At 39.4% G+C, this 16,746-nt stretch overlaps 1 protein-coding gene across 6 annotated transcripts in view; it reads right to left on the bottom strand.

Annotated features, from left to right (window-relative positions):
• MCOLN2 (mucolipin TRP cation channel 2) overlaps positions 1-16,746 on the bottom strand; it is a 61,986-nt gene that overhangs the window by 34,735 nt on the left and 10,505 nt on the right. For all 6 annotated transcript variants that reach the window (XM_007173029.2, XM_028164209.2, XM_007173025.2 and 3 more), the window contains exons 2-4: positions 11,248-11,407; positions 2,946-3,119; positions 965-1,118 (exon numbers count right to left, since the gene is read on the bottom strand). In XM_007173029.2, the coding sequence (XP_007173091.2) occupies positions 965-1,118; positions 2,946-3,119; positions 11,248-11,400 (481 nt within the window). In that variant the 5' untranslated portion in view covers positions 11,401-11,407. The remainder of the gene's footprint in view (positions 1-964; positions 1,119-2,945; positions 3,120-11,247; positions 11,408-16,746) is intronic.

Below are 16,746 nucleotides of genomic sequence, written 5' to 3' on the forward strand. Positions count from 1 at the left end.
CCAAGCTACTGATGGGTCTCTGGAAGCAACATGGGGACCCTGACAGTGCCGGCTTATAGGCTGTTTCTTTTAGAGTCAAGAGGGTAGGACACATTTACTCATGAAAGGATTCTAAACAGGTAGCCTGTGGAAAAAGAATTAGAACCTTTGTTTGACAGGGGTGTTCTTCTATTGTATTACCAAGGCACCTTAAAATCGGGTTATAGGAAATATGGTCAAATGAACTCTGGAGCTCTCTTTTTAATAAAACCACTCCAAATTTACACTGCTACTAGGACCCCGATTTCTGACCTGTTAGCTACTTGAGGAGCCATGACTGGTTAATCTCTGCAACCCCAGTTCATAAAACAGGGAGCGCTTTAGGCGTGATAACTGTACACCAAAGGTTTGTTGAATGAAAGACAAAACCTCCAGAGCCTCAAGTCAAATACTTTGCATTTATATATGGTATGCTTTTAAATTCTTAACAGAATGTCACAAAACAATTCTACTTGATTAGATGTTAACTTTTTGCCAAACAATCTCCAAACAGAGAAAATGAGTTATTAATCACAATTCACCTTTGAAGAGCATGAATATATTTAACAAATGATAAAAGCAAGAGTACCAAGCATTTTAGCTCACATTGTTTCATTTAACAAATACAGACTCATTTTTTTTCAAAAAGCCTAATCACCCCCTCACGGAGGGAAAAAATTAAACAAACAGGAAACACCTGTGCATTTACCCCCAAAACCAACAGTCTTGAGTTGCACCAAAGAGATCCACAAATGTTCCTGGTCCTGTCACAGCAGACCCATAGTTTCCTGAGCCAAAGCCCTTTGCAGGCAAATGTTAAAGCCTCAGATAGGTCAGCCATCACAAAAGCAAAGTTGTTTCATTTGGGCTGCCAGCACACAAGGGTGTTTTTTGCTCTTACCCCAGAAGATGATAAAGACATGTAATGAAATTATCACTGTATTACCTATTTCAATGTCGCTGTCAATATTTAGTGTCTCATTAGAAGGAAACATGGTCCCTTTCTTGTAATGCTGCTTACAGACTTTCAGTCCAATTCTGTTGTCTTCATTTTCTCCATAACCAAGGGTCCCCAGAGATAAATTCCTTAGCTGATGAAACTATTAAAAATAGTTACATAAAGACATTTATGAGCTTAACAAGTTTCATCAGAAGTTACAGCACATGGAATATACTTCTAGCTATTTTTTATTGTTTGTCTCATATCCCTCAATAGAACTCCCCAATGTAAAACACCACAAGGTAATTTTCTTGGCTTGAGCAGAAACACACAGCGTCACAGAACTTGAAACTAAAGTGCAGCCAGAAGCTCCCACCTACTCAGAGCCAAAGTCAAGGTCCTGCCTATCTCTCTGCACTCCCAGCCCACTACTGGCCACTGGCTCCACCCCCCCCCCCCCCCCCCTCCAAAGCCACACTGACCTCCAGGCAGTTCTGGAGCTCTCTAGGCACACTCCTGCCTGGGGCCTTTGCTGTTCCCTCTGCCTAGAAGCCCAGGTATCTATCTGCAAGGTTCACTTCTTCAGACCTTGACTCAAATATTACCGCCTCCATGAGGCCTTTCCTTACCACCCAAAGAAAACTGCAAATATCCATCTCCAGTGCACATGCACCACCAGGCAGTCCAGGCTCCTCCCCTGCTTTATTCCAGTTATCATTTTCAACATACCTCCGAGGACCCAAGCCATCCACGCCCACCGCTTACATTAACACAGCTTTACCATCTGCCTATCTGTACTACCAGGGCTTTACTGGCCCCTATCTTCATTAACATGAATTTATTATTCCAGGAAACTTTTGCCCAGGAACACAAAAATTGCAAATAACTGTATTGTTTACTTCAGGAATATCCCCAAACCTCATTTAAATAGATGATCATTTTGAAGATGTAGTCTAATAACTCCCAAGACTCTCTGAACATCCCCCACCAAAACCCTCATCTTGTTATGCCCACCAATCCTAAACTATTATATGATGATCTTTACTCAATTCTTATCCAGCTCCCCTCACATTGAAAGACCTGCCTTAAACCAGACTTCAAAATGTATATCCATACAGTGTGTGTGTGTGAAAAAAAAAAAAAAAATGTATATCCAGACTTTGCACTCTACAACCTATGGAGAATGGTCAAGGGACCATCTCTGCCACCACTGTTAGCAGTGAGCTCAGTCTTGCTTCTCAACATGCGTTTTTTTGTTTGTTTGTTTGTTTTGGTGGTGTTTTCAAGGAGTCAGCATTCTGTGCTATATTTTTCACTTCTTTTCATTTGTCTGGCTCTCCCCTCTAGAATTAAGCTCTATAAGGACAGGGGTTTTGTCTGTTTGATTCATGCTATATCCCCAACGTCTAGAACAGTACCTGGTACATACTAGGTACCCAAATATTTACTGAATGAGTAAACGAGTGAATGAATGAATAAGAAAGAATAAGAATTTCTCTCCTTTAAATATTTTCTTCAGGCCTACCAATCTGGTTTCTCAATACTACCTAGACACAAATATTATCATATCCTACTCCATATTCTTAAGGTTCAGCTAGGCTTATTAATGCTAAGACATCAAAATTGAGACGCTAGAATCTTAGATTTGGTCTCTCATTCATCAAACCTTCTGAGATTATAAGCCTATTTTTAGCTATCTGGCTATTTGATCTGCGGTAATCTCCCAATAGCAGTGGGTGGGAAGGCATAAATACAAACATAAATCTTAAAGAAAAACTTAAAATAGGCAAAATCTGTTGTGTGGAAATGTAGCCACAGAAAAAGCAATAAACTTTTTTGGCAGACGATGCAAAACTTAAATCAGAATATGTTAATATATGTATAATTTTTTTCTTTGCTAAGACAACAAGGTCAAGGATCAACATATTCTTTTTTTTTTTTTTTAACATATTCTTAAAGTATAGGTAAGTCACAACAAAATACTTGCCTGACTAATAGCAAAATAGATGCTCTCATAGGTGTCCTCTTGAGTATATACACTGCAACTGTATTCATCTTCATCTACACCGGAATATCCTTTCAAAAACAAGTGCTTAAAAGCAACAGTGTTTTCTTCTTTGAAAGCAACCACCAGCTGGTTACTTAAACCAAAACGAACAAGCTAGGAAAGAAAATCAAACAGAAGTATATGAATTTTACCATTTACCAGGGGAGGCAAATGCCTTCTTATTATCCTGAATCCTCACCTATAAACATCAGCCAGAAAAATCTCACTGCTTTGGTTTTTACTAATCATATCAATGTCAAAATACAGGAATTCTTTCCCCCCTAGAAATAACCTCATCAAGCTAAATCAGCAATTCAAAATAGCCTAAAATTAGAAGAAATGACCACTCCCAATGACTAACAACCTTACTGGCCTTTAATGATGGAGAAGGAGACGAGGGAGGAGGAATCCAAATCAGTTAAGTCTGAATCCATTTTTCTTTTTCTTTTTTTATAGTTTTGCTATTTTTCTCTTTTCAAAAAAATTTTTATTGAAATATAGTTGATTTACAACGTTGCGATAGCTTCAGATGTATGGCAAAGTGATTCAATTATATATATATATATATATATATATATATATATATATATATATATATATGTATATTCTTTTTTATATTCTCTTCCATTGCGGGTTATTACAAGATATTGAGTACAGTTCCCTGTGCTGTACAGTAGGTCCTGGTTGGTTATCTAATATGAATCTATTTTTCTTATACTTGCATTTCAAATTTATTGTTTTCAAAACTGATGGACATTTGAGCCTTGAACAATGCGGGGGTTAAATCCAAGTATAATTTATAGTCCGCCCTGCGAATTCGAGGATTCAACCAACCATGGATCGTGGATCGTGTAGCACTGTAGTATTTACTACTGAAATACATCCTCGTATAAGTGAACCTGTGTGGTTCCAACCTGCTATGTTCAAGGGTCAACTGTGCTTAGTAAACCACTAATTCACGTGCTTGACTACTATTGGACAGTTAAATCTAAATGATTTCACATTTAGAAATTGTAAGTATTTTAAAAAATCATAACAATGCTTTGCATGTGGCTTTTGAAGGACGTTTCTGAAAAGCGGCCTGTATAGTACTTCCTCCAGCTAAGAGGTAATTGTCGTCAAAGGAATTCAATTCCTCTAGCTCTGCAAGAACTCGTATGAGATTTACACCTAAGAGTTCCTGTCTCCAAGATCTACAGCATCAAAGCACCACAAAGGATAACAGGGGTCGTTCCACCTCCATGATGTCGACCCAAACATTGTCACCAAGCACCCACCTTCTTGTGATAAAACTCCTACTTATTCCCCCTTATACTGTATCATAGTACAGGGTTCGATGCCGAGGGCTCTCTGCACCAGGAGTGAATGTATTCTTTCTGCCCTTAAATTTTCTTCTTGGAATCCAACAAGTAGGGAAAATTAGCAGGCACTAAATGTTTACCCCCAAAACCCAGGAAATTCCACACACAAACAGCCTCTCTCTCCACTCACACTCAAACACACGCTCTGTCACGTACTCTTTCGCACTCACTCTCACACACCCTCTCTCACACGTACAACCTCACGTGTGCCCTGCTGCTCTCGCTCTCTCTCCTTCTCACATCAACACATATACCGACACACACATGCCACGGCAGAAGTCAAACCTTTATAAACCCTGTCCCACACACCCTTCCCCATCTACCCACTTTATCTCCTCATCTGCTTGATAAGACAATGAGAGTCCAGAAAACTTAACACAAACCTTCACCATGCTAAGTCACCAAATCAATTTGGGACTCTGCTATCATGTGTGAAACCAGCAAGTTCAACAAGATGACCTTGACATTTGTGTTACCTGCTGTCACTCCACGGTTCAACTGCCAGACCTTTCAGATGAAACAAATGTTAATTTGCACATGCAAACTTACATAATTTTTTTAGTGATTTGTTTTTTTTTTTAATTTATTTAATTTATTTTTATTTTTGGCTGGGTTGGGTCTTCGTTGCTGCATGCGGTCTTTCTCTAGTTGCGGCGAGCGGGGGATACTATTCGTTGTGGTGTACAGGCTTCTCATTGCAATGGCTTCTCTGTTGCGGAGAACGGGCTCTAGAGCACAGGCTCAGTAGTTGTGGCACACGGGCTTAGTTGCTCTGCAGCATGTGGGATGTTCCCGGACCAGGGATCAAACCCTTGTTCCCTGCACTGGCAGGCGGATTCTTAACCACTGCGCCACCAGGGAAGTCCCTGTATTTTTTTTTGTTTTTGTTTTTATATATATTTTATTAAGATTTTCTTCTAGATATAACACATTGTCAATTTTTGTTTTTATGTTCTTGAAAAAAAAATGTGTTCTCCCTCTTTACTGGTATAGTTTCACATAAGTTACATGTAAATACATAGAATACAAATATATGTAATATATCATACACACGTGTCCCAGCATATCATGTATCAGATCCTAGTTAATTATTCTCCATCGTTCCCAAATTTGTTCAGGTCAGAGCACAGATCACACAGAAATTTGTTTGGATGGCACCTTTGGAAAATGAACAAAGCTGCCTGAAATCGTAGGTAATTGATTGGAGGCTGTGTCTGCCTCGGGTCCCACCAGGCCACTCCATGGCCACGGGGGTCAGTATCTCAGCACTTCAGTGACCCATCTGCAGCCGACGCTGTGGGTAGGTTTGGGAAGCTGGCTCTCAATCCTTTTTTATGGTTTACTTAATCTGCTAATTTCAGAACAATAGGTATTAAAATTTCCTACATGAATGTAGATTTCCCTTAACATTTGTCAGTTTTTCTCCTAATATTTTGAAGCAAGATTGTTAGAGGGCTAAAAATCCATGGTTCGTAACTACTTAAGGATTATAATTTTATTAAATATTTTATCTCTCTGTTGTCTTCCTTAGAAATTTTCACTTTGAATTCTCTCTTGCCTAAAATTAACATTTCTATTTTGGCATTTGTACCACAACCGTGTGCCTGTTATAGATAAAAGAGTCACTTTACATGGAAGCAACCTAAGTGTCCATCGACAGATGAATGGATAAAGAAGATGTGTCACACATATACAGTGGAATATTACTCAGACATAAAAAGAAACGAAATTGAGTTATTTGTAGTGAGGTGAATGGAACTAGAGTCTGTCATACAGAGTGAAGCAAGTCAGAAAGAGAAAAACAGATACCGTATGCTAACACATATATATGGAATCTAAAACAAAAAACAAAAAAAAGAAATGGTTCTGACAAACCTAGGGGCAGGACAGGAATAAAGGTGCAGATGTAGAGAATGGACTTGAGGACACGGGGAGGGGGAAGGGTAAGCTGGGACAGTCCCTGTATTTTTTATCTTTTAAATTTTGCCTGACTTTTTAAAAAGGCTAAATAATTAAAAATAGTTACCACTTTTCAGCAATTATCACAATCCAGGCACTGTACTAACTGCTTTACATGCACTATCTCTCACTTACTAACACAACAATCTTATGAAAATGTTAATACTGTTAACTCCACTTTACATATGTGGAAACTGAGATTTAGTCTCATTACACTGCCCAAGACACCTAACTAGAATGAAAGCCAGGCCTAAATCCAAAGTCATTTTTATTTATTATGTTACAGGAGTTCCATCTGCTGAAAAATTTGACTTTAGGACTCCTGTTAAAGAATTTAGGTGCTAGCTTTCCAGACCTGCAACTATTGTGCGAGAATGTACATAGATGACACTCTTAGCATCTGAGCCTCACCAGATCACATTCCTCAAATACCAAGTCAAAGGATTGAGCCATTGCTTAACCCAGCTATTCTAAGGAAAATATCAGATAAGAAGTCCCACAACATCCAACCTGTGCTGAAAGCTAAGCAACCAAAGGCTAAAGATTCTTTCAAGCATGTGATGTCTATCAATGGTGCCTGTAGGAACTGCCAGAAAAGGAAAGGTCATGTTGCTTTTCAAAAGCTAAAAAAGTAAACCGGGGAAACAATACACACATGATTGTTTGGGGGTTTTATTAAATACTGACATACAAATGAAAAAAAAAAAAACTGGTACACACACATGAATCAAGTTCTTCAATCGAAGTTTACTGAGTGCTTATTCTGTGCCAAGCGGGGATACAAAGTGGGCAAGGTTGACACTGCATAGTGCTGAATAACAGCTCTTATGTCCTGAGTGCCAGGCACTGTGCCTAAAATTTATAATTTTTATTTCTCACTTAATTTCCCAATACCCCCTGAGGGAGATATTACACTGGACTCCACAAGAACAGGGATTTTTTTTTTCTTTTTTCCCCACTACTATGCATTCAGGAACTGGAATAGTGGCCATCACAATGTCAGAGTCAAATACCGAATCTGTCCATCCCATTTTATACACCTGCAACCTGAAGTCAGATACTTTATCCAGGTTGAAACAGAAAAGAAAAGTGTGAGAGCGGGGATCCAAACCAGGTTTGTTTGACTCACCTGTTAGTTCTCTTGACCACATGGCCTACAACCTCTCAAACTGAAATGCTGCCAACTTAACTCTAGAAGTGGGGAATATTAGAGCCACTCTTCCCATGCTCCTAGCTAAGCTAAAGAAACCCAAAAAGTGAATAGGGAGTGAATAACTTGACCAAGACAGCAGCATTCGATTTGCTGCTATTTTAAGCTACCACCTTATTTAGACTCAAAGCTCATTACCTCAATTTTGGGAATGAGAGAACATGGAGGTAGAATCTCTGCTTGGAACTACCTCCATCTGGCATCAAGAACAGGAAATGTTCTCCATCCTGTTGTTCACAGAACAAGCAAAGATCAACATGTATGGCCCCAAATCAGGTCAGGGGTAGGATTTTCCAAGCATCTCTCAGTAGATGAGAGAAACCCTGGAGGGGGAGATCATGAGGTCCCCTTCCTGCGATGGCAGGACGAAACACCCCCTACAGAGCAAGCGTGAAGAGATGATGGAGGACTGGTCAAATAATTTCATTTTTTAAAAGGGGCTGGCAGAAAAGTGCATTCTAGCCCCACTAACTAGATCTTAAGATTTGCTGAGGCTGTAAGACAGAAAAATAATTACACATTAAGTGCAGCCTGGCAAAGATTGTGAATTTAAGACCTGATTATGAAATCAATGGAGGAGATAATATTCTGTACCAGGTAAAAACAAGATACCACTCTAATAATATACAAAGAATACGGGAGAGAAAGAGCAGATCTAGCAAAAGAATGTAGACAGCTCTCTCAAGATTATAAATTACTGCAGAATGCAGGGTAGGAATGTCTAAAAAAAAAAAGTTTCCTTCCCATCAACCGCGATAAAACAGAACCCATCCCATTAGACTTTAGGATGGAGTGCTAAAAGAGACAGAAAAAGAGGAGGAGGGAAAAGTGGGATTTGAAGGAAAGAAAGATATTTGAGAAATCTGTTCCAATTACATATCACCCAAGTAGCAAAACTTATTAGAATGACCCTACAGGGGAACACAAGTTTAATCCACCACAATTTTGTTAGGGGAGGCCGGGTACAGTTACACCAAAAAGTAAACGATCGAGTCCCAGAAATATTCTATTAAAAGTGAAATCAGGGATTTCCCTGGCGGTCCAGTGGTTAAAACTTTGCCTTCCAATGCAGGGGGTGTGGGTTCGATCCCTGGTTGGGGAACTAAAATCCCACATGCCTTGTGGCCAAAAAAAAAACCAAAAAAAAAAAAAAAAACATAAAAACAGAAGCAATATTGTAACAAATTCAATAAAGACTTAAAAAAAAATGGTAAAAAAAAAAAAAGTGAATTCAGTGATGTGGCCAGCAAGGGGTACTAGTGAACCAAGAAAAACCACGCGTTGAGTGATCAGGCAAGGCTGGCAGGGGAGGTGGACTTCAAATAGCACCTGCAGGATGAGGGAGAAAAAGAATCCCTCTGGACTTGGAGAAACAACAGGGCAGGGATGAGAATCACTGGGTGGGGCCATCTGTCTGGGATGCGGGGAGGAAACAGGAGATGAAAACCCGCTGGAAAGGCAAGTTGAAGGAGACTGTGGAAATCTGTGAATTTCAGGCCACAGAGTCAAAATTTTGTTCTGTGGGAAATAGGGCTCTACAGAAGTTTCTGAGCAGGAGAGACACAATAAAAGCATTCTAAGAAAAATTAATCTGACGTGTATTGAATGGACTGGTGCATATGGAGAAAAAAAAAGGTAGGCCTAAGATGAATTCCAGAAGCAGCCTAGCTAACTTATGTGTATTCCTCGAGTGCAAACTCTGAAGATCAACATCTAGAAAGAAACAGCATTTGAATAAGAGTGCAGACTCTAGAGCCAGACTGCCTGCCGGAGCTCAAATCCCGGCTCTGCCACTTACTGGCTGAATGGCCATAGGCAAATTACTCAGCTCTTTTTGGTTCAGTTTCCTCATCCATACAAAGGGGGTAAAAACTGAACCTACCTCATGGGTTCCAGTGAGGATGGAATGAGCTAACACACATAAAGCACTTACTGTGCCTGGCACACGGAACGGCTAGGCTACGTGTGAGCTGTCAGCAGTGGTAAGACATTCACAGCTTACACTCCCAAGACAATGCAGAGCATGTGAGGTGCTTCATACACATTTTTAATTAACTAACAATGTAAGAGTTTGTGCTAGAGAGAAGATAGTGAATATGGCAAAACATAAAGAGATACAGTTTTGAAGGAAGACTCCATGGGATTTAGTAGTTATCAGGACAAAAAAGGTAAGTCAAAGAGGGTGATGGTATTTTATGCCTAGGTAAGTTACAATTTTAGTAACATTAATAGATCAAAAACTTGAAATGACAGCTGGTTTGGCAAGAGAAGTAATTGGGGAAAAATTAAAATTAACCAAATAGCAAAAGGGGACATTATTTCTCCTTCTTCCAAACAATACTAGCATATCACCTACTTCATAGGTAGGTTGCCAAAGTTAAAACTTCAAGACCAAGAATTAAAATGAAAAAAATTTTCAAAGAAAATAGCTAAGCATAGACATTTAACACTGGCCCTGCCTCTCATCTTTGTTTCTTTGGAAGTAACTTGTTTACCCTAAAACCTGATGAGTTGGTACAGCATGTCATGCAGTGATAAGACCTCTTTCTGAACAGGATAAAGATGCAACTTCAGTCATGGCAGGAGCCGCCTCTCTCATTTCTAAAACTATATGGAAGTGATTTTTAGAAAGGTATTTACTTTTGTGTTCCAGAAATCACATCTTTACAGTTTTTACACTGATGACAGAATGATTATTTTCCCATGGAGTCTAATATCCCAAATTAGTACTGTTTTTAAAAGGACGCGTGTTTCAAATGTAGTTACCTACAGAGAAGCCTCCCTAAAACTGGTTCAGTAGCACAGGCCCCAAAACTAGATGACAACTGATAATAAAGTGCTTAACAATATGAATTTAAACAAAAGGTCCCAGTGTAGTCTTTAGACACTCCTGATAGTGCCTGGGAAAGGGGATGGGGCGTAGGTAAGGTGGGGGAGTGTTTACTTAAGCACTTAGCTACTGATGAAAAGAAAATTTAGCATTCCATAAATCCAAAATCAAAACAGTCCAAAATGCAGATTTCCAAAGTGTATTTATATAAGATGTGTTTGAATAAAGATGAAAGATTTCAAGAACACAGATCACTTTGGACTGGGCATCCTTCACGAGCCCTGTGCCTCATTCAGATATGGAAACCCTACCCACCCCCCTTCAGATCTAGTATTATCTATATTTACAGAACCTGTGAGAGATGACCTCAGAGTCCCTTATTAAAACAAAGTAGGCATCTAAACCGAGCTTCGACCTACCACCTGCCCTCCAGAATCAATATAATTTTACAGGTTTATGAACATGAGCATGGCCTTTTCGGGACAAAAGTCAAGTGGCAGAACATGGGAAAACAGTTTCATCTTGGGGTAAAAAAAAGAGCAAATAGGGGCTTCCCTGGTGGCGCAGTGGTTGAGAGTCTGCCTGCCAATGCAGGGGACACGGGTTCGAGCCCTGGTCTGGGAAGATCCCACATGCCGCGGAGCGGCTGGGCCCGTGAGCCACAATTACTGAGCCTGCGCGTCTGGAGCCTGTGCTCTGCAACAAGAGAGGCCGCGATAGTGAGAGGCCCGCGCACCGCGATGAAGAGGGGCCCCCGCTTGCCACAACTGGAGAAAGCCCTCGCAGAGAAATGAAGACACAACACAGCCATAAATAAATAAATAAATAAATAAAATTTTTAAAAAAAAGAAAAAGAACAAATGAACTGATAATATAATTTACCTGTGTGGTGACCATGACTATCTTCAAAATCTGCAAACCCATTTTCCACGGAATCTGTTGTCTGGCTCGGAATTTTTCACAAGGGTTCATGAAGTAAAACTTCAGGTCTTCTCTCAGACATTCTTCTTTCACCTCAGAATCAAGATGAGCCATTGCACCTCTGCCAAAGAAGATTAATTTTTAAATACACAAAAGAGCCTGTCCATCAGAAAGCCCTAATACTTTCCATTCATATGCTTTACCCATTCTTACAAGCAAAACTCTCTCCAGCCAGTGAAGTCCTTTTCACTTTAGAAATCTGAAAATGATTCAAGACCTTCTATCACCTGCCTTTACATATAGCTACCCATCTTGTTCCAAGTGGCCATTATCAAAATTATAAAAATAAGATTTTATTTGCAAGACCTGTCAATTCCTACATCCTAACAGATAGCATTCACCTGTCACTGGAGTATTAACAAAAACTAGGTGGGATACTTTTGTGATATGCTAGGTGTGAAATCACAGAAATTTAGTACAGACTAATGGAATTAAATTGTTACGGAAATAGAGAATCTCTGTTCTATAACTCTCTGTTCTATAATCCTTGAAAGAAGGATTATGTCTCTTTTTTTTTTGCATGATATATCAGTGATTATAAGATCCCAAATTATAAATATCTTTAAAGTTAAAATAGCATCTCTCTATTTATGCCCAATCATATAATTGTGTCACCCTATATATTAGCAAAATTTTGCTTTTACTATTTCAAGGACTCTGGACTCAGAAATGGGCACATGACTCAAGCTAGGCCAAAAAGAAACAATGAAATGTGGTCACAAGACTGTAATTATAACCAATGGAAGAGATGTGGTCTTTCCACTAAGTAGTCCCCAAAATGGGGTGTGCAAAACAATCCACTGGGAGAATAGAAAATATTAGTACTTCTACTTTATTCTTTATCTTAAAAACAAATAAACAGAAAAATGAGCTCTGCTAATAATATAACATATAAAATAACAGTGGTATATAGTAGCATATAATTTATAAATAATATATACACATTGGGGATATGTGCTTAACTTTTACTGTTGAATGCATAATCAGCAAAGTTTGGGGATCACAGACTTAAAGCATAGGCTGAGTCTAGAATTCCTGGAAGTCATCTCACCATCTCGCCTGGAAGCCAGCATAGGAGAGCTTGCCAAAGAGTGGAGCTAACACAGAAGAACAGTTAAGATTGCCTAATGACAATGTTTGAGTTCCTGGAGCTAGCTGTGCCTGAAGCCATGATTCCAAGACTTTCAAGTTGAGCCAATAAACACTCTTTGGACCTTCAGCCTGTTTAAGTTTGATTTCTGTTTCTTGCAACAGGAAGTATCTTGATGGTAAGTTTAATGAATAAACTCTATTAAGTTTAGCCGACCATTCAAGTTAATCATTTCTTGGAAAGTTGTTATAATTGGGGGTCATTCTTAGGGATCTTTTCACCTAAAATATCTTAATGACATTTTTATATTGACTTATGACCTATGTTATTTAGCTTGACTAACAAATTTAAAAGAAGCTCAAAAAAAAAAAACAAGAGAGACTATATTAAGGCTTATTTTAAGACTTTTTAAGGCTTATACTCAGTTGTTAATGATTTTCTATTTTTAAGTTAATATTTAGACCTACTATTTCCAGAATTAGTAGGCCAGGTTATTTTGCTGGAAAGAAGAAGGGAGGGAAGGAAGGAGGTAGGGAGGGAGGGAGAGGGAAAGGAAGGGAAGGACACATACTGAGAAATGATGGTCACAACCCAGCCCTTTGAGCCTCTTGCCTGGGTGAGCCAGGGAATGTTAAACTGTGAGCTTGCTTCGTTCAGGGGGCTCCAGACTGGAATTGCCCTCATCTCCTAGCAAACACATGCAGACCTCTCCAGACGCTCATCCTAGGACTTGGGGAGCTCTAACAAATAACTTGTAAAACACGTTGACTAACAGGTACTAATACATACCAGGCCCATGAAGAAACCAAGTAGCATGAAGCAGTCAACTTAAGAAACAGCAGAAACAGGGACAAGCATATCAGAATCAGACGCAGATTAGAAAACAACCACGGTTACCATATTTAAAGACATAGAGGTAACAATATCTATAAGAAAACCTTGGGAAAAACAAAAAAAAATGAAAAATCAATGACCAAAATGAGTCTCATTTCAAAAGAAAAAGAAGACTTTTTAAATGTGTTTGCCCTGCAGCTGCTATAGTTACCTCCTGATTCGATCTAACCAACTTACTGAACACTTACTGTGCTGAGCGATTTTGCTGGTTGCTCGGGACACAAAGCTGAATAGATGCTCAGCATCCAGTAGGAGAGACAGACTTGTGAGTGCAAATTCACAAGTTATCAAATAGCTCAGTGGCTGCTGTACCGTAAGTATACAAAGTATTATGGAGGCAGGGGTCTGCCTCTGGGGAGACAGGTTCAGAGCCAGAGGGGGAATCCCGTAACATGTCCTAATACACGGAGTGGCAGGTGCTACGGAGCACTTGATGAAGAGCATTGATCAAGGGAAGCATTTCCAAGAAGAAGATGGCATCTTAACTGTGCCGAAGAGCCACATCCTCCAATACGAACCTTCAGACCCCTGAGAACAGGCCTGTGGAAGCCTCGTGGGGATGTCTGAGCGATACCGAATCCAGCGTCAACCACCATCACCTCAGTGGATCTGTGTTGCTAATGTATTCATCTTGATGATTCACCATGTCTTTTCATTTAGTAAAATAAAAAGGGCATCTGAGAAGTTGTGATAGAACCCTGAGAATAAAGGCATGGAAACTCCTCCCCCGAACATACCCTCGGCCTCTAGTGTGAGAAACACTGTACTGAAGAAAGAGGAAGTTGTTTCCTGGAAAACAGTGGCGTGAAACACAGGATAGTAGGTCAAGTGCTTGGTGAATGCCTTGTGAGCCAAGCTCTGACAGAGACATTTTCCTGCCTTCCAGGAGCTCCGTCCAGTGGAAGGGAGAGATGTGAAGAGATAAAAGTATAATAAAATGTGTCAAGTGATATAATTGAAGTATGCATTGAGGGCCCTGGAACAAAGAGAAGGGAATTGATGCAGCCCAATTGCTCCAAGAGGCTCCAAGTAATTCTTCCAGCTGCTGGTTTCCTCAATTAATATGGCCACTAAATGTTCAGGAAATGATAACTGATCTTAATATTACCCTAAGAAACCTGATTAAGAAGGTAAGTCTCGGCCAAGAAAAAAAAAGGCAAAGTAGCAGATAATGAACATGGGGATCACTCACTGTATTAAATTATTTACACTAATTATTTAAAAACTTCCTGAAGTTTTTCACTTAGGTGTTTAGAGAACAGCTGCAGTACTCATAGCACTGTGAAGAATAAAAAGAAAAATGAAAAAGCTAGCATGAAAACCTTTCCCCTCAAGCATGCAGGAGCCAATAGTTGCAATACAGGATAGTACTAGTCAAATGTGTTCAACTGATGATACAATGATAAAAATACAGAAAAAATATTAATGATATTTTGGTTCAAAAATTCTGGTATCTCAAGGAAAATGCAAATGTGTAAGCTTTCTAAACTCTACATTTCTGAAGGCACTTTATTGCCCCACTCTTCTCAATTTGTGGGTTTTCCCTAGTTGCCCAGTAGGTGAAGGGTGTTAAACATGGGCACACACAGGTGCACACACAACCGCACATCTTATCACTATAACAAAAATACAACGGTGCCGAAAAAAAAAAAAGTGCCAAGTGAAAAGAGGGAACACTAAAAAACAAAAGAGAGACAGGACAATATCATAAGACTAAAACATTAAAACATTCCTGCATTTGACACATACTTATCCAACACCCTCTAGGGCTGAGCACCAGGCTGGATGTTTGGTACAGGAGGCTTGAAAGCTGCAATCACAACTTGGTAAGCAAGAATTAGATCAGCAGGAGGAATACTGCAACTTCCATCAAAAACGATGAAAATCACCAACAGGTTTAGAAAAGGACAGAGAGCTGCTAACTGGTGGGAACACAACCAGGAGAAGTGACTACACCATAAAAACAGTCAAGGAACAGAAATCTATGAAGATCTAAGTTACACTGATCCATCAATTGCAGGGCAGTCACGCAACTGAAATCGCAGGAAATAAATAAGAGCAATCATGACTCTTATGGATTATTTTTGTTTCACGAAACCATGGGAAACATAGATTTGTATAAGCTTAATAAGTGGCACAAATACCCAAATATCAAAGGAAAAAAACACAGTATTTGTAAGAGTAAAAACAAGATCTGGAATAGAATGGAAAGTCATCCGCACAGTGGGCTAAATAAAAGCTAGAGGAGCTGGACTTAGGAAGGAAGCCTGACACTGGTACTGTGGGGAGAAGTCAGGAAGGAAGCCCATCAGAGCTACCATCAGTTATTAAGAAAATCTACTCTTTCCCCAGATAATCAGGACTGTGTGATGTCACCTAATTTTAAGCCCATCATATGACCAAGGGCGACTCCAGCTTTATCAAATCAATGACCAAAAGAGTCTATGGAAGCTTGAAGTTTTGAAAAAAGCAAAACAGAACAAATTCCTGGAAATTCTTAACCTCAAGGAACTTGTGAAGGTTTTTGACCTTTGCCTCAGAAAAATGCACACATCAGTTTCAGTGATGGTACCTTGTTCCCATTAGCATGATCTACTTAGCAAATAAGCTAACCAGCTCAGAATGCTACTGATTTTCAGCTTGTATGACCCTTACCCTACTCAAAAAGAGGGATGAAAGTTTGTTTTCTACTGCAGTGGCCTCCAAAGTGGGGTGCGTGCACACAAGTCGGGTATGCAAGACCATCCAATGGGATGTGAGAAGACAGGGCTAGGGCTTCTAATTGTATTAACCAAGCAAAAGTAAGTTAAGATTTACAAGTTTCAGTGTATGAATTACACACCTAAGATACCCTCATGTGGTCAGAAAGCCAGATGCCTGTATTTCAATTAGGTGCACAAGGCAATCTGGGGGAAGAGAGCAAGTTCCCGGAGTATGGTGCCCTCACTGCTTTTCAGCAGATTCCCACCACTTAGGGTTTACATAGGCCCATTTAAGCATTTGTTAGAGTATATTATCCACTTTAGCTAAACCTCACAAAATGGACATAAAGATTCTTGCAAAACATTAGACTCCTTGTAAAACTAATGTAAGCCTAAATTAACATCAAGAAAATGGGAGAGCTAATACTCCCCTAATACAACCTTTGTTGGCCATGAGTTAAAAAGAGATGAAAAGCAAATCTGATCTGAAAAGAAGTTGGGAAAAAAACCCAGATTTATCAAGAAAGTATTTACAGTATTGACTAAATCTACTATTCTTGAACCTTGCCCTAAGTGTATATATTGCACCTAAAATATTAGGTAATGATACTGTGAAGTCATAATGATATTATAAAGTCACTGCATTTAGCATTTTTCCTTAACATCCTCATCTATCTCAGCCCTTAAAATGTTCATTTTACCTGTTTTATAGTA

Source organism: Balaenoptera acutorostrata, chromosome 1 (assembly GCF_949987535.1).
Source record: "Balaenoptera acutorostrata chromosome 1, mBalAcu1.1, whole genome shotgun sequence".
In the NCBI taxonomy this organism is placed as follows: Eukaryota; Metazoa; Chordata; class Mammalia; order Artiodactyla; family Balaenopteridae; genus Balaenoptera; species Balaenoptera acutorostrata.